This window comes from Lacerta agilis, chromosome 4 (assembly GCF_009819535.1).
Source record: "Lacerta agilis isolate rLacAgi1 chromosome 4, rLacAgi1.pri, whole genome shotgun sequence".
Classification (NCBI taxonomy): Eukaryota; Metazoa; Chordata; class Lepidosauria; order Squamata; family Lacertidae; genus Lacerta; species Lacerta agilis.
Window position 1 is genome coordinate 27,052,002 of NC_046315.1, and position 25,891 is coordinate 27,077,892.

At 42.8% G+C, this 25,891-nt stretch overlaps 1 protein-coding gene across 1 annotated transcript; it reads right to left on the reverse strand.

The window, feature by feature from the left end:
• Nucleotides 1-412: 412 nt before the first annotated feature.
• Nucleotides 413-25,127, reverse strand: LOC117045080 (coiled-coil domain-containing protein 169-like). The gene is given in 9 exon segments (XM_033145862.1): nucleotides 413-756; nucleotides 5,666-5,742; nucleotides 10,260-10,313; nucleotides 10,505-10,565; nucleotides 20,857-20,885; nucleotides 21,802-21,851; nucleotides 21,957-22,067; nucleotides 24,622-24,749; nucleotides 24,899-25,127. Coding segments are annotated over 9 exon segments (693 nt in total). The 5' UTR covers nucleotides 24,979-25,127; the 3' UTR covers nucleotides 413-653.
• Nucleotides 25,128-25,891: the final 764 nt, after the last annotated feature.

Here is a 25,891-nt window from a genome sequence, read left to right on the forward strand (position 1 = left end):
TTTTCCTGATTAAAGCTTTGTCCTGTTCTGGTCCCAAGGAGGAACCCATTTGAGAAAGGTTGGTTGGTTGTTGCAGCACCAAGAAGAATTTGTTGGGAGCAGTTTGCTCCTCTGAGGGCTGGAGGTAAACTGAGGCCTTTAAATTTCTGCCTGTTTTGTGCTTTGCTCCTTCACTGCACATGCTATAGAATCATACGACTTGTACTAGAGCAGGGGTATGACCTTCTGGCCTGCCAAGCCTCCCCATTTGGCCACTGAGGTCATTTTGTGGAAACCATGCTCACCCACCTAACATGATACACTGCTTATTCACCTTGAAGTGGAAGAACAACAATTAACTGCTGCTAAATTACACATATCTGGAACCACCCCTGGAAGTGAAGGACAATGAGGAAGAGATCCCACAACAAGCTGCAGACTTCACCAGGTTTTTCATTACATTGATTAATATGTCATGCACAAAACAGGTGATGCAGACATTTCCTTATATGCAAATCTACTAGAGTCAATCAGGCTTGCTTGCTCCTAAATGGGATTAGGAAGAGGAGGGTTACTTTTAATATAATATGTATCAAAATAATACTTTGCACTTCACTACAATTTCTATTGGGGGAAAGGAAGAACAAGTGACTAAAAGACCCAGAAATAAGAAATCAGAGCTTCAGTTTTGGAAGATGCTTGACTCCTGCAGTCTTTTTAATTGGTCCTTTCTTTGGGTCCAATATTCGTTGATTTCTTGGAATGTTGCACTTTCCTCTGAAACATAAAGGACAAACAGAATTCAGAAAGCACAATTAAACTTGCTCATGTAGCTGCAGAAACTGAAATTGTTTGGCAATCCTTACTACTACTAGACACTGCTGTCACTGCTATTATAAAAAATATGGTTTCCTAGATTTTGAAGAGTAAGTAGGCTGCCAAGCTTAAAAAATAGGGTTAATAAATACTGTATACCAAATCAGATGTTCTTGGAGAGTAATAAGAACACTTTAACAATAATTATTCCCAGTCCATGGTTTTGGAATGATACAATTTATATGATAATCAATAGGATGCTGAACATTTGAACAAAACCCAGAAATGATTCAAGCTGGGAATAACTGGTATCAATTATTTCTTTGTAAGAGATAGAAATTGTTTTCTGTGTGTCCAATTAAGAGTTCTCTGCAGGAACTATTCTCCCTAGAATCAGTGTTCAGTTCTGTGCCCTTACATATACAATTAAGGAAGCTGGCTAGACATATTCTATTATCTTCCCAGGGAATATGCAGCCTACATAAACATAAAGATGGACCCATCAGCATTCTGCATTACTTTCCATTGAAAAGCACTGCTCTGAAGTTGGGTGTTCACAGTTTACATTGTAGAGAAAGGCACCCACCTGGCAGATTTGTAGCGAGAAAGAGAAATGATGGACCTTACATTTAATTCTGTTGTTCAGCACAGCACAAGAGACCCAGAGTTCTCCATACATTTCAGAGAACTTGGGAAGCATCGCCATTCCAAAAGCAAAAGCCTGACCCCACCCCATGTCCTCTGTCATACAACAGAGAAGTTGCAGTCTTCTCAGCCTACCTTATCTTCACCAAAAAAAAACCATGAGGTAAGATGAAGGGTCATGTATGCTACTCTAAGCTCTTTGGGGAAAGACACAAGTGTAATAATAAAATTAATTCAGGCAGTAGTGGGGGTCTCATTCTTACCTCCATGCCATACTTTGGAGGAAGACAGAAGGAGCAAGAGAAAGAAAGACTCTCACTGTCTGTCTTTCTCTAAAGTTGGTAGAAAGGCAATGAATACATGTTATCTCAGGGGTCCTCAACTTTTCAGGGTCAGTGGGTGCTGGTCACAAACTGGTTGCTGTGGGGAGTGTGGCATAACACAAAATGGCTGCTGTAGGAAAGAGGCTGAGCCAGTGCAAACAAAAAAGAAGCAGGAAGAGCAAAGTCTCTCATGCACTGTAGATTTTTGAGCGGATATTTAACTGAGACCTTTTACGGGTGCCACAGGAAATACAGGCAGACTGCAGTGGTAACTCCTAGGTTATCTGATAAAAAATGGCCGCAAGTTATGCCCTTGACATTTTGACTAATAGTTTTCAGTGTAATGAGTGAAATTCACTTGTGGATTTTCCATCACATGGTATGCTTTTGAAATCGATGAACTAGCACAGTACGATTCCCGATTTAGTTGATATATCAGATTAAACTAACAGCCAGTTTACATGGGAATTTTAAACTCTTTTCCTAAAGCTGATTCACTTTTGGCTGACACTGACACAATAGAAAAATGTGGTTTTAGTAGATTGGAGATAAACGTTTGGTGTCGGGGTAGTTAAAGAACAATGTAAAGATGGATTCCCCCCCCCCATCCCCTTTTCATTATTGGGATTCTAATCTGTGTTAGCGATCGCAAATAGAAAAGCAAGAGGTGGCATTTATTCCGAATGAACTGTGTGGGAGAAGATTGTATAAGCTCCTCTTTAAAAGTGAATCATCCAGGAAATCTTCCTCCTACAGTCAGGAAGCTGACTCTGATTGGCCTATGCATGGTGCTCATAAGCATCATCAAGGTCTATATGTTGAGTGTGGAACTTTCCTTATCACTTAAAATACCCCTTACTGTTCTAACAGCAGATATAGAAATTTGCCTGAAGAGTGCTATCACTTCCTAAAACACTTCAAATAACTGTCTTCCACATCCTGAGGAAGTTTTCAGGTCAGTCCCTGGGGTGCAGATATTTTTTTAAAAAAAATGTTCACATGTACTATACCACCACACATGCCTAGTGCCCCACCACTACGTGTTGTCTCAAAAAAGAGAGATTCCACATGGATCTAATTATGTGAATTTGTTCATGAAAGCAAAGGACTGGAAATCTAATAGAATTATGGCAGCTGCCATTAAATTCACACAGAAAGAGAATTTAAACATGCTTTATGTGAGATTGCTACCCAGTTATTTAATTATTGCAGAGCTAAAAAAAAACAACCCATTGATAAATGTGAATGATTAATAGAGTTGTAAGGTGGGTCAGAATCTAAAGAACCATGCAGTGAGTCCAGCTAGCCTAAACAACCTTTTAACTTGTGTTTTTTGAACAGGGGGCCTATGGCCACTTCCTCTAGAACAGGCATGTCCAACTGGCCAATCACGATCTACCGGTCAATTGCTCAACATCTTTGGGTCTTCTTCCCTCAAAAAAGCTCAACAATTTTGGTCAATTTAGTAGGTAGATCACTGCCAGTTTTTTTTTAAAGTGGCCTGCTCTAGAACCAAGTAAAATTTCACAAACAATATGTGGTTTGGACCACTGACTTCCTGTTTCAAGAAAAAAGACCCAATTCTGTATTAAGTATTATTAATTTCATTTCTACACTGCTTTATATTTTTCTAGAAAAAGTCGGTTTACATTACATTATATTAAAACATCAAACAAAATCATCCAGAATAAAACATTACTGAAGAAAGGCAATTATAAAGTATACATTCAAAGCAACATAATTACCAGAAAACTAAAATATTATCTTAAAGATTTCACAATAAAACATTACAAAGGAAGTAAACTACAGAACATTCAACACAGCAAAGCTAACCAAAACAAAACTGCCTTCAACATTTCAAAAGAAAATGTTACTAAAGGCAGTCAAATGTAAAACATACCTTTACAACAACATAATTAACAAGAAAATAAAATATGATCATAAGCATAGAACCTATCTGCTGCTGTTGGTGCCAATCCTGCCAACGGTGTTTCATGGCAGGCGGCAGCTCAGGCTCGATGACCTGGGTCTGCACTAAGAGACAGCACTAAGTAACTCTTGGGACACTGGCAACAGATATAATTCAGAGCATTTCCGAAGGTGTCCAGCATTTAGATTATTGTTAGTTGTACTCAGCAGTGCAACATATAGGAGGGGAGTGACAACAGCACCGGAGAAGCTGCCGCCACCAAGCCAAAGCAATCTTGACTTTGCCCGCCTTGCCCCACACCGTCCCTGTCTTGGTGAGTGGCAGCACAATTGTGGGGAGTGCACGATGGCTGCTCCACCCTGCTCACACACCACTGCTGCTTGTACTGCTAGGATCAGAGACCATATTCAATATGGTTTTCCAGAAAATGAATTGTTCATCAAAGCCTGGGGGTGACCATGTAGAGTCTGGCTGATGTTTTGGACTCCCATCAGCCCCAGCATGCATGGCCAATGGCCAGGGATGCTAGAAGCAGTAGTATACAACATCTGAAAGGCACCATGTTGGCCACCACTGATCTAAGTTATTAAGGCATGAAATATTGATTTTCACTGAATAATCAGAAGATGTCACCTGCACTAATCCCTTCATATTATTGTTTTATTAAACTGATATATTTAATTAAAAAGACAAAGCAGTTAATAAGCCCTTAATCTGCGGAGTGCCAAACTACAAAGATTATAAAAATGAGACAGCAGGATCTGGTTTTCATAATGGGATACTTTATTCTAGGTTCTATAGTCAATTGTTACTGCAACAATTATTTGTTCTAAATTCAGACTTGGCACACAAGCCCCACAAAGCAGAACAGTTTTATATCCTCAGTCCCCTCAAAATGGCTTGGCTCTCTCTGTTCATTATGAACATTTAATAACATGGAAAGGTTTTTGCAGCACCTGTATAATTAAAAGACTGAGTTTGACTTTTACAAATCTACCTGAAGCAATTAGACTATGGCATAATGCCATGTTAAAATTATCATGTTATTATATAAATGAGAACTGCACCATCTATAAAATATTAAAGATCAAGTAGAAATTGTTGCTCAGATTTTTCAGTCGGGTGAAACTGGACAGGAAGAGCTTGGGATAAGTAGGATAACTGACCATTTCGCTTAATATTTAAAATAAAAATATGTGCTAGAATCCAAAGAGTTGTACAACCAGACCAGCAAGCCCAAGAAGACTTATAGCTTTTGTTTTCACTTACATTTCATAAACAAGGAGTGGGGAACACTCAACCCTCCAGGTGTTGCTGAACATCACCCATCATCCCTGGTCATGCTTGCTAGGGGTGATGGGAGTTGTAGTTCAGCACTCCTGTCATAAACATTAAGGGCTCAGCCACACTTCTGCTTGTTCCATGCCTAGAAAAAATGCATCTAAGTGGATTTCCTCTTACCCTGCTCCTTTCCCAGGAAAAAACTGTGCTTCAGTGCTGAATCAGGGCAAACGTCAGTCCGGAGAAAACCCAAATTATCATTTGCTCCAACTGAGCACTAAAGAGCAGTTTTCCCCTGGGAAAAGCAGTGGAACAAGAGGAAGTGTGGATAAGCCCTAAGTGATGTGTTACATTTTTTACATTGGAATAAGCCAGCCATCACCAACCTGGCTTTAGCACATGGTTAACAAAGAGAGAGCTTTACCACAAGCCCTGGTTCAGAGGGCATGCTAAACCTTGGCTTAGTTCAGTGTGGCATATGAATAAATAAAAAAGACTGAGGAAAAGCAAAGTGGCTGCAAACTCGATTCCAGGAGCCAGCACATTCACACAGTTGTGGTAAGCTATAATTTGGCTTACCACATGATGCAAACCAGGACAATATTGTGTTAATAAAATGGTAAATCACAACATAGGCTGTCCCAAGTTCCTTAAAACCACATGCCGGGTTTAAAATATATATATTATTTACCGCATAAGTTGGTCTTCCCTCTTCATTTCTACTGCATCCATTTTCTGCCTCTCTGACGGTTTCAGTGATCCTGAAATCTGCAGAAGTAAATACGTGTTCATTCCTGCTTCTACATGCAAGCTGGAAATGTTACAGACATATTTGGCAGAGATCTGTTAACACAAAGTGGCATGCAAGTTGCATGCTATGTTCAGTTTTTATGACACCTGGTTAAGACAAAATACCACAATTATTTGGTACTGTAAAAATGAGTACTTAAGGACATAACCACATCTTCCTAGAAACCATAATTTCAATCCTGGTTTGCAGGGCAAGCACAAGCCTTTTTTGTCAGTTCTGATAACACAGCAACTACTGCTTGCTTCAAACCAGGAAAGGAGTGATGGAATTGCCAGTATGGTGTAGTGGTTAAGAGTGTCAGACTGTGGTCTGGAGACAAGCCTTTTGTGGAACAGTTGAGGGAGTTGGGTATGTTTAGCCTGGAAAAGAGGAGTTTGAGAGGAGATAGGATAGTCATCTTCAAACATCTAAAGGCCTGTCACATGGAAGATGGAGTAAGCTTGTTTTCGCCTGCTCTGAAGACATCTTTGTAACACAGAGTTGGTTTGCCAATGACCTGGTGCTGAAAGCCAGCTCTCCGCATAGCAAGTCCATGGGATCCTGCCATCTTCCATTCTGTGGACATGACCAAGCAAGTGTAGACGTCATCGAGACAGGAGTGCAAACATGCCTGGAATATGGGCTTGGGAGAGCACATCTTTGTTTGAGACTCTGTCTATGATGTGATACCCAAAATCTTCCTAACATAGTGCCTATGGAGGCGTTGAGGTGTCACTCCTGGTGGCTGCAGTTGCCCATGACTCACTTCCATAAAGCAACCGTGCCCAACGTTGGTGTTGGTACTGGAAGTTAGCACCACATACTCCCATACCCTTTTGGAGAGGTGAGCCATTGTCATATCTGCCTTGTCAATAAGTTTGTCCAGCTCAACATCAATGTGATAAATAGAATATATAAGGTAAAGAGGGAGCATGCAAGTCCAGGGCTCCTCAGATGGAAAGGCCATTCTCAGTGCTGGGTATTATGTCTGAAGTAGTCCTGAGACAGTGCATGCAGAAAACTTAAGAAAGTGCTATATAAACACTATTATTTATCAACCCATGAATGAAATCAGCTGCTTGAAACTTTAGCCTTATGCATATGCTTATAATGCCAATAACAACTGACCGCTCCTGCTAGTAGACTGCTGGTCAATGGCACAGGATTGTTTCATTGATAAATCTATTACAATCTGAATCTTAAGAGTACTTGTGCACAAGTGTGCTTTTATTGGTGATCCCAAATAAAGACTACTACAGTGGTGCCTCGGGTTACATACGCTTCAGGTTACATACACTTCAGGTTACATACTCTGCTAACCCAGAAATAAAGCTTCAGGTTAAGAACATTGCTTCAGGATAAGAACAGAAATCATGCTCTAGTGGCGCAGCGGCAGCAGGAGGAAGCAGTGGTGCTTCAGGTTAAGAACAGTTTCAGGTTAAGAACGGACCTCCGGGACGAATTAAGTACTTAACCAGAGGTACCACTGTATCTAAAATCATAACATGATTTTAGACATCATGGTGTTGGAAAGGGGGGAAATGCTTGTGTTGTTTTAAAACATCTGCTTTCTAGTTTACATGCTTTTTTAGTAATCGTATTGTATAATTTCCAAACTGCCCTTTAGCAGTGAAATCTACAAACTCTTTGTGAATAAGAGGAATGAGGAGGAAGAATCTATTTGGATCCCAGAGGCTACAGCAAATACTACTAGAGCTGAAAACATTGCTCCTTCCACCTAAAACATGGAAAAATTCAAAGGGAAATCTTACTGACTTTCAAAAGGACATAGGGGATGCCTGACTTTTTCTGGATTGCACCAATAGTTTCCAAAGATGGTTAACCTAAGTCTTGCTGAATAGGGAGCTAGGTGCCCATGAGTGAACACATACCTCCTATTTGTTCCCTTCCTTTCTTCCTCTCCATTCTCCTTAAACAGTGTATTTGTTATAAAACAGAAATGCATCATTATTAGCTAGCCAAACAAGGCAAAGTTGTTCTTCAGCAATGGCACCTCATTCCAGAAGACACAGATAATTATAGAGTGAACCATTTGCCTGCTGCTTAAATACATGGAAACATGGCTAATTGCAGCCTTCCCTTTTCTCTGCGCTGATACACAATGAACTGAGCGACAGTTGTTTGTTTGTAGTAGAGGCAAAGCATCATGCCAAGCTACTACTTTGAATACTATTTAAGGAATAATTTTCTTCAAACAATATAAGGAGACTCTTTTCCAAACTATATATACATCATCATCATCATCATCCTTGCTGACTTGACTTCATGCCAGGGAATATTGCTAAGGTACTTCCCAAGCTAAAGTAACTTCCAAAAAATTATGATTTATCCATTTCTCCTGAAAGACAAGGAACTCTGGATGCACCTCCAAAATGCTTATAGTAATTCAAGGCTACTAGGAGAGGTGGAATTTGTCATATATAATCCAAGTCACTCTTGATTACTAAAGGAGTCTAATAAATGAGATACTTTGCACCTAAAAGTCAAAACGCAGCACATCAATCCACAGCAAGCCAAGTGGCATGCTGAACCAAATATTGGGTTATGGGGCTATCAAATCCTCTTCAAATGGGTTGAGGAAAGATGACAGTTCCAACAGCAGTCACAATATGAATCTAGGATTGCAGAATACAAGCTTCATTTTTGTGTGTGCACACTATGGATGTATTTATGTAATATGTGCCACATGTGAGAGAAACAGGGAGTATGCTCCATTCTGAGACACTGGATATTTTTCAGTCACTCACCTGGGTGTTCACAGGCATGTTCACATATAATTGGAAAGATTTTGTTTAAAAAGCAGTCTATATATAATAATTTAAATAAATACATAAATGCTAAATCTGTTTAGCAGCCTGAACCAGGGAAGGCACACCAACAGGGCTGGCCAGGGGAAATCTATTTGAAGGCAGCTTGATGCCGATGCAGGGCGCTCACGTAAATGCTTGAACTACAACAGCTTCCTTCTGAAAAGTTCATTAAAATAATACTGAAACTCATCAGGTTGCCTGTGATGTCCATTTCCAGCCCCAATTCAAAGTGCTGTTTTTGACCGTGAATGAGCCACATTATATAAAGGACCACCTTCTCCAATATGAATTTGCCTGTCAATTAAAACCATCTTTGATTGGGGAAGGGCTGTGTAGAGCATCTGCTTTGCATGCAGAAGGCCCCAGGTCTAATCCAAAGCATCTGCAGGTAGGACTGCCTGAAGTTCTGGATAGCCACTGCCAGATGGAATAATGGTCTGACTTGGTACAATATATGACAGCTTCCCACTTTCATGTCTCCACAGATCCTTTTCCTACTTGTGGTTTTGGAAGCTAACATACTGGCAAGAGAGCCTTTTCTGGTAGCACCCAAACTATGAAACTCCTTCACTAGACATGTTCACTTGGTACCTCCATAGCTATATTTTAGGCATCAGGAGAAGACCATCCTGTCCTCCTGGATTCTAGTGGTATTTCAGATATATTACTGCTTTCAAGTGCTATTCTTATAATGCTGACTTTTGCAGTTTTATGTTTTGCAGTTGTTTTATTATGCCACTGAGTCTGCATCCAATCTATAATACGATAGCTGAACTTGAAACACATTGAAATAAATGGGACAAATCAGGCTGCAATCTGAACTCCACTCACCTGAAACTAAGCCCCAATGAATACAACAGGACTGACCTGTGAGTAGACATAGTTAGGATTGTTAGTCTGCTATGTTTTTGTATGGATTTGTTTTGTAAGCCACTTTGAGGAAAATTAAGGCAGCATAACAGACATATTATTTGAATAGAGTAACATATTCAGTAACATTTTTTAGACAGGAGACTGGCAGGCCCCCAGGTAATTTTAGTTATCAGGCTTTGCAGACAGGGGGGAAAATGTATTTAAAAATGGGATACTTCATCATCTTTCCTCCTTCCAAACAGTCAAGTCTTTGGAATATTTTGTAAAGGACTGGAAGTCTTTGCATTTAAAGTTTAATTAAACTCAAGTAATGAGCCAACAAAAGCCACTGGTTACTCAGAGGCAATGATCTAGTCAGGACTGATGTAGAAAATGAAAATATGTAACTGAAGATCTTCCACCTTATGATGATCTCTAAGTGGTACAAAGACTTATTTTTAATAGAATTGCAGCTGGGAAAGAAAGAAGTAATATGTAGAGAACCTGTCTACCAGCAGTAAAACTTAATGCAGTACAGAAATGAGGCTGCTGCTGGTGGAACAAAGTAGTCAATTGGCTGTCAAGGGTGGAAGCACAGATTCAACCATTTAATTCGACATGGGCAAAAAGATGGCACGAGTGATTAACATCCCTTTCTAGCATTCCAGCTGAGTCAGACTTAGCTTTGCAGAGTTTTCTAGCTTGGAGGCAAATCAGCTTAAAATAGAGAAGAAAAGTCCAGCGGGAAAAGAGTAATGATCAGCTTAGGATAAAATGTTTTCTCATCAGGCTACAGAGATTTTTGGACTTACTTGTGAAATCACGGCTAAGTATGCACGACGTTCATCATTAGCTTTATGGTAAGCCTAAATTCCAAAACAACAGATAAGTAGTTACAACAGAAGAACAGACAAAAGATTAAAGCAAAGCATAGTTCAGGATTTATTTATATATTCATTCTCGTATTCTTTTCATCAGTGTTGTAAACAACAACATATCAGACAGCAAATAAAAACTTCTAAAGTATTTGAGGTGCTGGTTATGGCAAAATACAAACCTTTGCTTCTTGTTCCAATCGAAGCTCGTAATCTTTCAGTTGGTTCTGCAGACTTTTCTCTCTTCTCCCAGTTGTTTAAGAAATTGATTTAAGAATCCTGCCATTAGGTACAAAATAAAATAGAATAAAATCAACAATTTATACATAGTTTCTTGTTATTTCACTAACTGAAAAAAGAAGATGACAATTTCTACCATCCTGAATTTATGGATGTGTACTTTTAATGCTTAGCAATTGCGGTCACTGTTCTTCCTGCTGTTTATTAGTCTCCTGCTGACTTGCCCAAAAAGATGAAGACAAGACAAAACAGGCCATATGTTGCTATCAGTTCTGCACTGTAAAGTTTCAATGTCTTAATGAGATTCTTGCAGCTCACTTTGATTCTTGTCCTCCCCCAACTGAGCAAATTGTGTTTTCTGTAACTCCAGTTTAGGTAAATGCCATGGGTAGGAAAGATCATGGTTCAGTTGCACAGACCTATTTCACTTTACAAGCTTCTTGCTGATTTGGCACCATCGTTTTCAGTACCATTTACATAATTCTTTGTCAGTACTCCCTCTCCTTCAAAAGTCTTAGGCACTGGTTCAGTTCAGACACAATGGTAAACTATGGCTTCCTGCTACTTGAACAAGTTGTAGGAAGCCTTCAGCTTATGCATTTCCTCTTCCTCTCTTGTCCACCAGAGGAGGAGAGTGGAAACCTCCACTTGGTTCTAAAACAACCACGGTTCCCTGTGATGCCCAACCTGATGGAATTACAGTTAGTTTAAACTATAGTTTGAGAACAAGGCAGGCTCCAAAACTTGCAAGTTCAGACATCATCAGAACCTTACTGGGCTTAAAACTGGAAGAAAAAAACTTTTGAGCTCCACCTTGCGGTCATGGAAGAGAAGGAGAGGAAAGTGTGTGTGAACCAGAAGCTTGCCCCAGCTCATTCACATTGTAGAAAACAATGGATTGCCATTACATGTCCAGGTAGGGTTGGGAAAGACCCCTTTCTAAAACCCTGGAAAGCTCCTGCCACTCAGTCCCAACCAAGGTGGTAAATCTCTGGCCCATGGTCCTAATTGCTGTGATTTTTAATTGAGTTAGCCGCCCTGAGCCCGGTTTTCTGGCTGGGAAGGGCGGGGTATAAATAAAATTATTATTATTATTATTATTATTATTATTATTATTATTATTATATTATTATTTAGGCCCATCAGCCTTCTCCATTTGACCTGCAAGCCATTTCAGTCAAGCCTATGCAAAGGCAGCTTGTGCCAGAAAAATCTTATGCAAAGCACTATGCAAGATACTGCTCTGAAAGTTCTTCACAAGAAAGCCTCCTGTGTAACCTCCAATCTCAACATTCTAAAATGAAGAGGACGATGTTTATGTGTCATAAAGCTCCAGATTATAAAGCAATATGGCCACTCCATTATCACCGTGGAAACAGGTAGGAATCAGCTTATGCAAAATGTATCCCAACAATGCTCTCCTATACAGATCTTTTAGAAGGAAGCTCCATTGTATTCAGTGGGACTTACTTCATGTAAATGTGTTTAGGACTGCACTCTTACTAGCTAAAGAGTAAGGCCCATTGTACAAAGTGGGACTTACTTCTGAGGAAGCATGCATCAGATTGCACTGAAAATTTTTCACTGTGATGTGACTACTGCAAGAAGCTCATTGCAGAAATTCTTGCAAGTTCTATGGAGTCAGGTACAGGTTATATGGGGGGGGGGGGGGAGCAGGTAAACAGCATATAGTAGAAGAGCTATTTGGATATGATCATTAAAATACATCACACTAGTTCCACAATAGAGCTGTCCATTTTTAGCTTGCTGAGAGAAGTATTCTTTTTATATAAAAAAAACAAAACCCAGAGAGCACAGTTTACAGAGAAGTGAACAAAGATGGCATGTTATTTTAAAAATGCTGACATATTACAATAAATCCCCTGCTGGTTTTGAAGTAAAAACTGACACCAGAGCCACAGACTGCAAGACAATTCTCCCATGGCTTGGGTAGCTGACTGTTAACTTTAATCTTCTCTAGAGGAAGTAACACACAGGATGGAAAGATGAAAACTACTTTTTCTTCTTGTATAAACACCAAAGTCATGTGTGCATCTTTCATTTATGGATGATTCTCTCGAAGAAGAACCTCCACCATGGATATACTAGAGCCTAGAAATCAGTAGAACTGAATGGCAGTGGATTTAAGTCAAACTAATGGATCTACGTAGAAAAAGGATAACTACATTTAGGAACTCGTGTTCTCATATCAACATGCCTGTCTGCTTTGGTCATCTGATGACCCTCCACGTGAGGTCCCATCAGTAGTCCAGAGAAAGGAAGGGCCTTTTATGCTGTGGCACCCTGCCTGTACAACCTTCTTCCCTTCCAAGGGAAGCTCAGCTGGCTCCTACTTTGGTAACTTTAGGCACCAGGCAAAGTCTATCTTCTGTTCCCTGGCCTTTCACTCAGTAGTTTTGAGTATTGTAATAGATTTTGTGAAGTTACTTGTTGTTATTTTAGGTTTTTTAAAATTGTTTCTTTTTTGTAATATAAACCAACAGTCACGGAGAGAATGTTGGTCAATTCATATGTGTGTTTGTTCAATATCAGTTTTGCATGCATTCAATCATCAGTTTGTTCTGTCTCATTTCCTGTGGATTTTTTTAATGCATGAATTCTTTTAAATCATGCACATTTTTGTTCGCACTCTCCCCTAAAGCATGCAAAAATGTATGTTTTTCTATACATTTTTCCTTAAAATATGTAATTTATGCATTTCTGTACACATTTCCATGTAAAATATGCATTTTTGCACCAAAACTGTATCACTAAATACACAGAAGTGTATTGTCAACAAAATCTGATTGTCAACCATGCTCCACACAGCGTATAAATCTGGGAACTGTGAAATAGGTTGCAGTTTAAAATGTAGGCTGAATGAAATTTCCTTCTATTCTTGATTCAGAGTGGGGGAGAATCCCTAAAACAAAAGTGTTGTCTCCCCAAAGCAAATGGGGAAAAGAAATCTTTGTAGTGCAGGCAGAATGACAACATGTCAGGAGCTACTGTATAAGCCTCATCTGTCATACAACTCTCCTGGGTTTTGAGAAAGCGAACTGTGAACTAAACAAATATTTACCAGTGAGTATCCCAATTTTGCTTCAGAGACAAGATACATTCACTAAAAGAGCTGATGAGTAAACCAAAGAACAAACAATATTATTTTGCCATCCAAAATGTTGCCAATGTAACTGCCATTTGAAGTAGCTTACTCCTTTGTTGAGGAATTGGTGAAGATACGAAAGAACATCACATTCTGCAATGAGATATTCTTTCTGCATTGGAGAAGCATCAAGATGCACCAGTAAAATGGAGCCTCTTTGCTTAATGTATTTAACGCTTTCCTCCTATTGTAAATAGCAAGCATGGATGGGGAGGTGATTCTGATTGGGACTGCTATGGAGGTGGGCAGGGTTAAAGCCTCTCTTTTCATCTCCTCAAACATCATAGTTGTGGTTTGAGTTCGGCTTCCCTGCACCCAACTATTTATACTGTAATAATCAGCTACCCAAGTGCAAACAACTATGTGACAGACATCATGGCTAATTTGCTCCTGAGAGAAAGAAAGATCTATAGGAGCTTTAAGCTAAAGCTTTCTATGGGTATAAAGCTGCCTTCTTTGCCCAGAAGATGTAGGACTGTTGAATTTGCTGCTGGTAAATGGGTTAGGCTGTGTGCCTCCGCCTTTGTTCACCTTGTGTTTATAAATAAACTCAAATTATTACAGAAATGCCTTAAGTCTCCCTGAGCCCTTTCTCCAAAGGAAACCAAACTGGAGTAATGGCTGCCCTTGTAATGCCTCGGTACTCAGGGAAGTGGGGAATACGTAACTGTACAATCACGTGTATGTTGACTTCCAAGTGAGTCCCACTATGTTCAATAGAGCTTACTCCCAAATAGGAACAGAGCAGGACGGAGGAGAGAGAAATGTGCAAGCCTACCTAATTTGCACTTCCCAAAACTATTTGCAAACCAAAATGCAGCAAGCTATCCTTCAAAATTTGTACTTCTCCGAATTTTTCAATGCTGTTCAAAAAAAAAAAAAAGGAAAAAGTGTATAAAGGAGAAAGTATACAATAATAATGATGATGATAATAATTTATTTATACCCGCCCATCTGGCTGGGTTTCCCCAGCCACTCTGGGAGGCTTCCAACAGAATGTTAAAATACAATAATCTATTAAACATTAAAAGCTTCCCTAAACAGGGCTGCTTTCAGATGTCTCCTAAAAGTCTGGTAGTTCGTTTCCTCTTTGACATCTGGTGAGAGGGTGTTCCACAGGGCGGGTCCACTACTGAGAAGGCCCTCTGCCTGGTTCCCTGTAACTTGGCTTCTCGTAGCGAGGAAACCACCAGAAGGCCCTCGGCACTGGACCTCAGTGTCTGGGTAGAACGGTGGGGGTGGAGACGCTCCTTCAGGTATACTGGACCGAGGCTGTTTAGGGCTTTAAGGTCATCACCAATACTTTGAATTGTGCTCGGAAACGTACTGGGAGCCAATGTAGGTCTTTCAAGACCGGTTTTATGAATGCATATATTCATAAAAACAATGTACGAAAGTGCTTCAGATGAGGGGAAATTGCTTACAAAATGTGTATATTAGGCAAAACTGCATTAAAACTGCATATTACATGGCACATGTACAAAATTTCATGCAATTGTTGTTTTTTAAATCACAAAGTGATATGGAAAGGGTGAACTGTTAAGATTTGGAAAAAGGAACACTGAGAGAAACTGAAATTGACAGATTTATCAATTCATCCTAGGTAGGTGGGCAAAAGATTACAACCTAAAAGGCTGTGAAGCATCATAATTTGGTGGGCTGCTCCCTTGATTTCATATCTTATTTTTGGCATTTAGCAAATCTCAGGTTTCAGGAGACAATTGCCTCATCAGATCCCTGTTTCTCCACTTCTGCAGTATTGCTGATTTAACCATTTTCAGCTGTTTTATGTGGCTGCTGGCAGCCTCTGGTTTTTTAAAGCCACTAACATACACAGTAATCACATTCTGGATAATATAGCATATTGCACAATTAGCAATGCAAGTAGCGTTTCTAATTAATTAGTCCCTAGTATTCAAAATGAATATTAAGCCCCCTCCCAAAGGATTGCAAATTTGTTTTCCCCAAAATTTGGCATATCAACTGCTGAGCCACCAACATTTATTTTAATCTCAATTCCCTTTGACTTTCTCTACTGGTTAGAGGCCCAGATGTGATGTATTTGTTTGACACATTGTGGAAATGACAACCACTGTGAAGCCCCTGTAAGCTAGTCAACCTGCCATTTGAAACTGAATGCAATATCCCATCTGAGAGAGAATAACATTCCCTCCTTCAAAAGCCAATAGGTGGTCTCAATCAGCTGGCTTAATGACATATTTTAACATTATAAGCCACAACTGTGAAGCTCATGGATGCCAGCACTTAGATTTGCAACCAATTAGTGAAAATAAATTAAGACTAGAGAGGCAGCATTTTAATTAATTAATTGATTGATTAATTTTGCTACTGTAACAAAAGTCCCATTGCACCTATATGGAATTATTTATACTGTACACATGATGGTGCTTGTGGTAAAACTGACAACATGGCTACTCTTCAATTAAACATAAACCACACAAATACAATGGCACAACACAGCCAAGCTAGAGCATTTAAGCCCCTGTAATCACTGAAACCAATGGGACTGCAAGGTGGCTATCATTACCTGAAATGTGATCAATATGTAAAGTATCTCACTAACCTATGTCAGGAGCTAAAAGACTCTGAAACTAGGGACCTAAAAGCCTAGCATATTTAAATATGAAGTGCCCCTGGTGGCTAATTTTAAATTTTACAATCAAGTTTAATGAATACAGTGGTGCCTCGCAAGACGAAATTAATTCGTTCCACAAGTCTTTCGTCTTGCGGAAATTCGTCTTGCGAAGCACGGTTTCCCATAGGAATGCATTGAAACTTAATTAATGCGTTCCTATGGGAAAAAACAGTCGGGCCGGGTGTCGGGAAAGCGAGCGGGGAGAGCGGTTACTTACAGTACTGTAGTGAGCGGCGGTGGCGGGAGGAAGCCGGGTGTGGGGAGGGCGATGGGGAGCGCGGGGGAAGGCGAGCAGGAAGAAGCCGGGTTCGGACTGCGATGGGGCAGCGCGCGGAGGGCGAGCAGGAGGAAGCCAGGTGTCGGGACTGCGATGGGGCAGCGCGCGGAGGGCGAACGGGAGGATCCAGGCGTGGGGAAGGCGATGGGGAGCGCGGGGAAGGCAAGCAGGAGGAAGCCATGTCGGGACTGCGATGGGCAGCGCGCGGAAGGCGAGCAGGAGGAAGCCAGGTGTCGGGACTGCGGTGGGGCAGCGCGCGGAGGGCGAGCAGGAGGAAGCCAGGTGTCGGGACTGCGATGGGGCAGCGCGCGGAGGGCGAGCAGGAGGATCCAGGCGTGGGGAAGGCGATGGGGAGCGCGGGGAAGGCAAGCAGGAGGAAGCCAGGTGTCGGGACTCGATGGGGCAGCGCGCGGAGGGCGAGCAGGAGGATCCAGGCATGGGGAAGGCGATGGGGAGCGCGGGGAAGGCAAGCAGGAGGAAGCCAGGTGTCGGGACTGCGATGGGGCAGCGCGCGGAGGGCGAACGGGAGGATCCAGGCGTGGGGAAGGCGATGGGGAGCGCGGGGAAGGCAAGCAGGAGGAAGCCAGGTGTCGGACTGCGATGGGGCAGCGCGCGGAGGGCGAGCAGGAGGAAGCCAGGTGTCGGGACTGCGATGGGGCTGCGCGCGGAGGGCGAGCAGGAGGAAGCCAGGTGTCGGGACTGCGATGGGGCGCGCGGAGGGCGAGCAGGAGGATCCAGCGTGGGGAAGGCGAAGGAGAGCGCGGGGAAGGCAAGCAGGAGGAAGCCAGGTGTCGGGACTGCGATGGGGCAGCGCGCGGAGGGCGAGCAAGGACCCAGGCGTGGGGAAGGCGATGGGGAGCGCGGGGAAGGCAAGCAGGAGGAAGCCAGGTGTCGGGACTGCGATGGGGCAGCGCGCGGAGGGCAGCAGGAGGATCCAGGCGTGGGGAAGGCGATGGGGAGCGCGGGGAGGCAAGCAGGAGGAAGCCAGGTCGGGACTGCGATGGGGCAGCGCGCGGAGGGCGAGCAGGAGGATCCAGGCGTGGGGAAGGCGATGGGGAGCGCGGGGAAGGCAAGCAGGAGGAAGCCAGGTGTCGGGACTGCGATGGGGCAGCGCGCGGAGGGCGAGCAGGAGGATCCAGGCGTGGGGAAGGCGATGGGGAGCGCGGGGAAGGCAAGCAGGAGGAAGCCAGGTGTCGGGACTGCGATGGGGCAGCGCGCGGAGGGCGAGCAGAGGAAGCCATGTCGGGACTGCGATGGGGCAGCGCGCGGAGGGCGAGCAGGAGGAAGCCAGTGTCGGGACTGCGATGGGGCAGCGCGCGGAGGGCGAGCAGGAGGAAGCCAGTGTAGGGAGTTCGATCGGGGAGGGCGATCGTTAGTGAGCGGCAAGCAGGGAGGGCCAGCGCAAGCGGGAGGGTTCTTCTTACAGTGGTACCGCGCAAGACGAATGCCTCGTCTTGCGAAGCACGACCATAGAGAAATTCGTCTTGCGGGTCAACCAAAAAATCGCAAAACCCTTTCGTCTTGCGAGTTTTTCGTTGTGCGAGGCATTCGTCTTGCGGGGTACCACTGTAAACCTATACAGTACAGTGGAACCTTGTGTTACATGCTGTCCTTCTTGCGAACGCTGTGAGTTATGAGCACCGCTAACCCAGAAGTATGATGCCCCTTGTTGTGAACTTTGCCCCAGAATGCGAGCGGAATCTGAAAAGAAGGATGCTGTTCCTGGCAAGTTGGGAGAGTTTCCCTGTAAGTCAACTTGCTCATAAAAAATGGCATCCGTATCAGCAAACTGGAGTATTTCCTTACAAGTAAATTGGCATGCTCTTGTGATCTCTTATTTGCCCTTTTCTGCACAAATATGCCCACATCTACTCAGGTGCAAGTCCTGCTGAATTCAATGGAGCCTACTCCCAGGTAAATTAAGTTAGGCGTGCAGTCTTAGCACCTCTCTACTACTCTCTACATATACATATGACACACATGCAAGGACTAGAAATACCACTAGAAATGATGCTGGCATCATTATCCACAGCCACCCTCCTTCATCTTGAGAATATAAGATCCCTGTTGGATGAGGCCAGTGGCCCATTTAGTCCAGCATCCTGATCTCAAAGAGACCAACCAGATGCCTGTGGGAAACTTGCTAACAAGACCCGAGCACAAACACAGAAACTTGAATTCAGAATCATTACTGTCTCTGAATCTTGAAACCCAAGTTCTGTAGCTTCCCATAGGAAAACTGGTATGGATGCAGGGTTACAGAATGAATGATATCCACTATAATTTACATCATGTGCCCCAACTTCCTCAATTGTTCCAACAGAAATGTTGCTAAATGGTATCTCAACTACATGTATCATACTTATGAAAGCCCTGCAATTTTCACCAGTGGCTATAAGTGGCTATCAGGATCTTTCTATTAGGTTGTTGTCATGCAGGTATTGTCACATGGCAGAAGGCCACCTCTGCTAAAAAATAATTTCTGAAGAAAATTTTTGTTCATTCTCTGAAATCTTTCTTGATGAAATGATGCTGGCTTCCTAATTTTGCAGAAAGCAAAATTCACAGTGAATGATGCTTCCACTGAATTGCATTTTGATTGCTTCATAATTGTTGCCAGTATAAAATAAAGCACATGGGGCACTAAAGAACGTGCCAATGAAACAGAGCTGACAGCAGGGATGCCACTAAGCTGCCACTTGATTTTAGGGAGCAGTTTCAATATCTACCCTGAAATGTAAAGACACAGATTCTCCTTGTATGTTACACCTATCAGTTCTATCCTGCTGCACCTAATCATGTTCATTGGTTCTACTCCACCACCACTTTGGGTAAGAAACCAAGCTAAAAAGATATACTTAGAAACACCATTATACATAGATAACAATGGACTGTAAAAGGCACAGAGAAAAAAACAACTCCCAGAAAGATGTCTCTTTGACAGAGCAAACAGAATGACCTTTAGCAGCAATTGCACACTGAAAATCCAATTTGCTCCTGCATTTGTCACCCAACCATTTTCATTACCATTAAAAATTCTACTCTGATTTCAGTATGCCTGTCCCCATGATACCTAAATCTTATTTTTCTTATTATTACCTTATTACTTTAACTCAAGCATATTAACCTTTGCAGGCTAAACAAAGCTGTAGGGGAAAGCCAAGTTCTGGTAGAATAGCCTATTTTGGTTCTCCTGTTATAAATGATGGTCACTGGCAGAAGGCAAACTGGATTCAGTTTGATTAGGAAAGGGGTCAACTAATAATAAGTTATCTTAGAGAAATCTCAGGAAAAATTGCTTCTTCCTTAAGAGTTCTAAATTAACTAATGTTGCCACACTATCTTAAATTGGCTTAAAATGTCACCTGTTCTAAGTCCAAGATCTGCAGCTGACAAGGAGCAAAGCAATCACTGCCCAAAAGATTTGGCAGTGGGATGTTTAAGGCTCCAGGGACCAAACCCAGTGACACTCCCAAGCCTAAGAAGTGGTACAGTCCCAGAGTTTATCTAACCAAGCTCTGAACACCCTTTCTAATCTTGCCCAAGTCAAAAGCAGAGGATTTTCTAAATGGTTCTGCCAGCTCTCCATTTAGCCTATGTTAACCTTGGACTTCAGCAAAAGCATTTGAAACAAAAGCAAACAAACAAACAAACAAAAGACAATACTTCATCCACACCTCCAGTATTAAATGCAAATATTGTATCCTTTGAGAGAAACATTTTTTCTCATATTTTTAAAAGTATTACAAAAATACAAACAGGCAAATTTGTCTTCCAAAGCAGGTCATTTGAGGTGTTTCCCTAGCTTCTCTAATCTCTAATTTAGGGTTAGGGGTGGGAGGTTCCTCTTTGCATATGTGTCAGGAGTCCAAGTTTAATGCATGTTCAGCATTTTGCAGTCATTGTATCACTGAAGTTTATTCCAGATTGTCATGGGTGGAGAAACTGACTACTCTGGATACTGGAATTCAGTGGATTCTTAATGAGATTGCACCCCCCCCCCCGAATCACATTAGCAGTTAGGGTTAGCTTCTCACCAAGGAAGCCCATGTAGCTGCTGCCACCAAGAGCACTTGTAAACAGCTTCAATTGGCATGCTAGTTGTGACCCGCTCTAGAGAGTCCAGATCATGCCATGAGTATCTATACACTAGCAACTGCCAGACTAGACTGCTCTGATTTGCTTTACATGGGGCTGCCTTTGAAGATGGTTCAGAAACTACGGCTGGTAGAGAATGCAGCCATGTATTAGTTGAGACAAGGAAATTAGATCATGTTTTGCTGATACTCCAACTGCTGCACCAGTTGCCAGTGTGTTTCCAAGCCCTACTCAAGGTGCTGATGACCTTTAAAGCCAAATAGTTTGGGACCAGGTTATCTTAGGGACAGCATGCACCCACATCAGTCTAACTATACCTTAAGATCTGACCTTTTAACATGCTCACCAGCAAAATCTATCAGGATGGTGAAAAAAGAAACATGACTTTCTCTGTAGTATCCCTGCCCTCTGCAATTCAATTCTAGAGGAAGTTAGGCAGACCCCTTTGTAAAAATAATGTTTAGAGACTAAGGTGAGATGCCCGATGTTGGTTGGAAATTAGGCCATTTGTCCAGTGCTGGTTTTAGTTGTCAAATTTTATTGATAAGGGTATTGGGAATTTGTGAAACAATTGTTCTATAAACAGTATAAAAGTCTCTTAAACAAATAGGCCAGCAGGATATACCCACCACCCAGCAATGCATAAAGAAGTCCTAAGAAACAGGGTTTATTCTCAGCATTTGCCAATGCATTATAAAACCAATTTGTACACAGAGCAGTGATCACATATGACTGTCTCACCATGGGCTGGGTGCCAACCCATGCAGGCTTTTCCTACAGCCGTCATGGGAACAGTCCAAAAGAAGCTGGGGTGGTTAAAAAGCACAACAATTCAATGGTAAAAGCCAGCAATTATGCACTTCAATGGTAAAAGCCAGCAAATATTTAAGCCAAACCACTCCTCAATGAAATGCTACAAGGCAGAACGAGAGGGGAGTAGATGTGTCTCAAGATTACCAATCTATCTGCAATATAAAACATACATTTCCTTATATAGTAGAATATAGTAGAATTACTAACATTTGTTCAGTTAAAATGCCACCATACTTACCACATGCATTTGATCAAAGGAGCGAACAGATGCTAATCTGTCTACAAATAAGAAAAAAATGCCATGAGCCTTCTGATCAACAATATGCAAGCACAGAGAATGTTTGTAATATCTGTCAATGCCAAACAAAAAATCTTAAGCCATACCTGTTGGGCTTTTATGAACTTGCTCCATTTTTCCCTGGAGAAGGCCAATTTGCCTTTCTAACTGTCTGTTCAATTCTATTTGGGTTTCATATCTGGTTTTCCATTCATTGTCTTAAAGCAAAAATAAATTGCAATTCAGTATGATTCATTTAAGGTTAACAATGGTTTGTTTTAAACTCTGAGAAATTTGATAAAATTTTCATCTGCAGCACAAACTGACAAGGCTACCAAATTCCATAACATGCTAGAACAACATCTCATAGGTTCGTGCTCCACGGGGCAGCAAAAAGGAATGAAGCACCTGATAGGGGAAAAGACTTCTTTCCCTGCTAAAAACTGGACAGGTTGACTATTTACTGGCAGAGGATGCTTAATGGTTTTGGTACCAGAGCAAGTGAGCTGTTGTCCCCACACATTGGAAACCTGAATCCAATTTCATCCTTACAAATGGCTGGCAGATTCCATTTGCTGGGAAGATGGGCCAGCTGATGTCTCTTTCTGGTAGCTAATTGTTAAGACAGGGGTTGGCAACATGGTGCCTCCAGATGTTGCTTGATTACAACTCCCACCAGCTCTGACCATGGACCGTTAAGATATTTCCTGATAGAGATCTCTTGGGTGTTTAGAATGGGGAAATCATCAGAGCTTGTGTGTGTGTGTGTGTGTGTGTGTGTGAGAGAGAGAGAGAGAGAGAGAGAGAGAGAGAGAGAACAGCATCACTTGGGAACTTCTTTGGAACAGGCAGGTAAAGGCAGAATTAGGGAGGGTATGTGTGAACAAGTGCTAAGAACTGGGCCTGAAGCACCTTGTCATGCAGGGGCTTTCTAGAGAACTGATGTGTATTAGTGTATCTGCTGTATCTGCCCCCACTTTTGCTGAATATTCATAAAATAAATATTACAAAAATGCTGCAAGTCTCCTGTGCTATTTCCCCCAAAAGAATCCCAAACCCACTTACTGCTGTTCCTGCAGCTTCTTGCTACTCATGGAAGTGAGAAAAATGCAACAGTATGCTTTGGATCAGCAGCACAGCTGAGTCTGGCACTTAAAAGGCAATTTAATATCAATGCCTGGAGCGACTTGTTGGTTGACTTGTAATTAGATGTCAACACATGGCTTTTGTACATTCACAGAAGCTAGAATTAGTCTACCTCATCCTCAACACTGGTAAGTTCCTCCAGTTCGTACGGATGTATTCATTCAACACGAGAGGCTAGCAATTCTCTGGAAGGGTGAAATACAAGGTGACATAATTTAGACCTTCTAAGATAGCAGGGGAAGGGGTGGGCAGCAAGGAAATGGTGGGTGGGCTCAAAAGCAAAAGTGGATGGACAACAGGTGGACTGTTACCTTTGTACAAAAGGCTACATTCCACCCACAAGAACCAGAGGTTTCTACATCACTCACCCCCCCTCCACCCCCAATCCAGGCAAGGAAGAGACATTATCATGGTTCTAAGAAAAAAATAAAAAAATCCTTCCAGTAGCACCTTAGAGACCAAGAAAGTTTGTTCTTGGTATGAGCTTCTTCAGTATCTGAAGAAGTGTGCATGCACACGAAAGCTCATACCAAGAACAAACTTAGTTGGTCTCTAAGGTGCTACTGGAAAGAATTTTTTTAATTTTTATTTTGTTTTGACTATGGCAAACCAACACGGCTACCTACCTGTAAATGGTTCTAGGACACATTCCAGCCAGGCAGCAGCACTAAAGCAGGGTGCAGAGCAGACCTCATAAGGGCTGTGGCCTGGTGAAAGGAGTCGTGGCTTGGGGAGAGTCCAAGGGCCAGATAGAGAGGGTTGCATTTGGCTGACAGGCCAGATGTGTACAGAAGGCAATATATATGATAACTGGGGGATTTTACACTGAGGAACAAATCCTCATAAGGTACCATTCAAAACTCCTGTGACTGCGTTTTGAACTATCGGTAGTTGCAGTTTCCCAACCATCTTCAAGGTCAGCCCAGTCTAGTGTGTGTTGCCATATTCTAGATGCATGATTCTGGAGGGTTGGTATTATATTTCTGCAAGCACATGGAGCTGCTTCTCTTGTATCCTTTGCTTCATTCCAATCCCACTCCCAGGGTCTCCACACCTTGGAACCCTACTTAACTAGAATGCAGCATGTATTTAACATTTATAACCCACCCTTCCATAACAATACTTAGCATGGGTTATAACATATCAAAAATAACCCAAAAGGCACCTGAGTGTTGTGGTGTACAGCGTACTTTGGTTTCACAGAAGACCTGTGATAACAATGGTATCTGGCACACTGAATTCACCCCAAAACAGTTGGTGATCGCTACATGAAAAAATGAGCTTCAGTCACAAATAAGCTGACAGACAAGTTCATATGAATGACACTGTGCTCTAACCTCCACATGATTCCGTGGTGTGGCCTCTTGTGTTGGCAGAAGCTAGACACCACCCATCCATGTTCTAACATGGAACGTTTAATGTTTAAAAAATGTGCAACTGATGTCAAACGCTGAGATTTGCAGAGCTGTGTAATTGGCCAGATGCCTACAATCCGTTTGGAAGGTGTGGATTCAAGACTTCTCCTCTTTGATAAACCCAGCAGGTCCTTCGGGGAGGTGAAGCCACCATTCCTCTCCCGCTCCGCCTCACTCTTGTCTCACGATATAGAGGCATCCTACTGTCTACCTTGAAGGCTGTTGTTGGTAAGGCCGATGAATGCAAACGAAGCCCTTCGACGCTCCAGCAAAATATCGTTATTAATACAGGGCGCAGGTGACACCGTGTGTGTGAGAGCACATGTAGAAAAGTAGTTCCTTCAAGCAGTCAAACAATTATTATTATTGTAATTATAATTAGGGCGGACTCTGGCGCTCCTGCCAGTCACAAACGAGGCGCAGCGGCGTAATAATGCGCCCCTTTTGCGCGGGGCTCTGCGCAGCGCAGCTGGGCGGAGGAGACTCACTTCATCTGCTTCTCCTGCCCCAGATCCAGCACGAGCCCCTCGAAGTCCGGCAGCTCGCCGCAGTCCGCCCCTTCTCCCATGGCGCCTCCCTCCCTCCCTTCCCTCAGCCGCACTGCGTCTCAGTCGCCTTGGAGCGAGAAGACAGCGGGGGGGAGGCGGGGGCGGAGAAAGGAACGCTGGGGCGAACACGTGACAGCAACGGTCGCCCGCGTGCCTTATTGTCACGACGCGGCGCCCGTCAAAAGCAGACGTGACGGCGCTCTCTCTCTCTCAGGTTTACGTCAGCGTGCGGCCGGTCGGCAGAGGGCGTCGTCGCCGCTCAGGTGAAGGCGCGGTTTGTTGACGGGAGCGCTTCAAGAGGGACCCTCGCCTCTTAATTGTTGCCAAAGCGGTGGTGGCAGCGGCGCCAGCAGCTGTTTGCTTGGCTGGGTTTTAAAAGGAGCTCGTCGGAGCCTTCAGGCGCCTAGTTTTAGAAAGGAGGCTTTAGAGTTCACTGCAGCTCTGGCATCCTGCTGCTGCAACCCCAGGGGTTGTTAAAACTACAAAGTCAGGGGTGGCAGAGAGTAATCTTCAGAAGCTCACTCCCAGGAGCAGCGATGACGACCAGCTTGGGTGGCTTTAAAAGGATGGTTGGCCACATTCACGGAGGCGCTTACAATGGCTACTAGGCAGGCATCATGGCTATGCCTGCCGCTACATGCAAAATCACTAGGGGTATTTTAAGTTTGATAGCTTGCACTCATTTTGAGGCAGTGCATTTTAAAAGCGGCTGGAATGCAACCTCCAGCTTGTTTTATTGCAGGTGTTTCTACATGTTCCTGACACCCCAGGGTGTCCGCAGTGGCATTATTCTTAGCTGCTCTAGGATGCTTCCCCAATGCTACAACATTAGTTACTGTTTACAACAGTAAGGCAAACCCCACCACCACCACCATCAAAGATTCATGGTATAAAAAGCTAAGGCTTTCCAAGTAGGAAGTTACAAGATACACA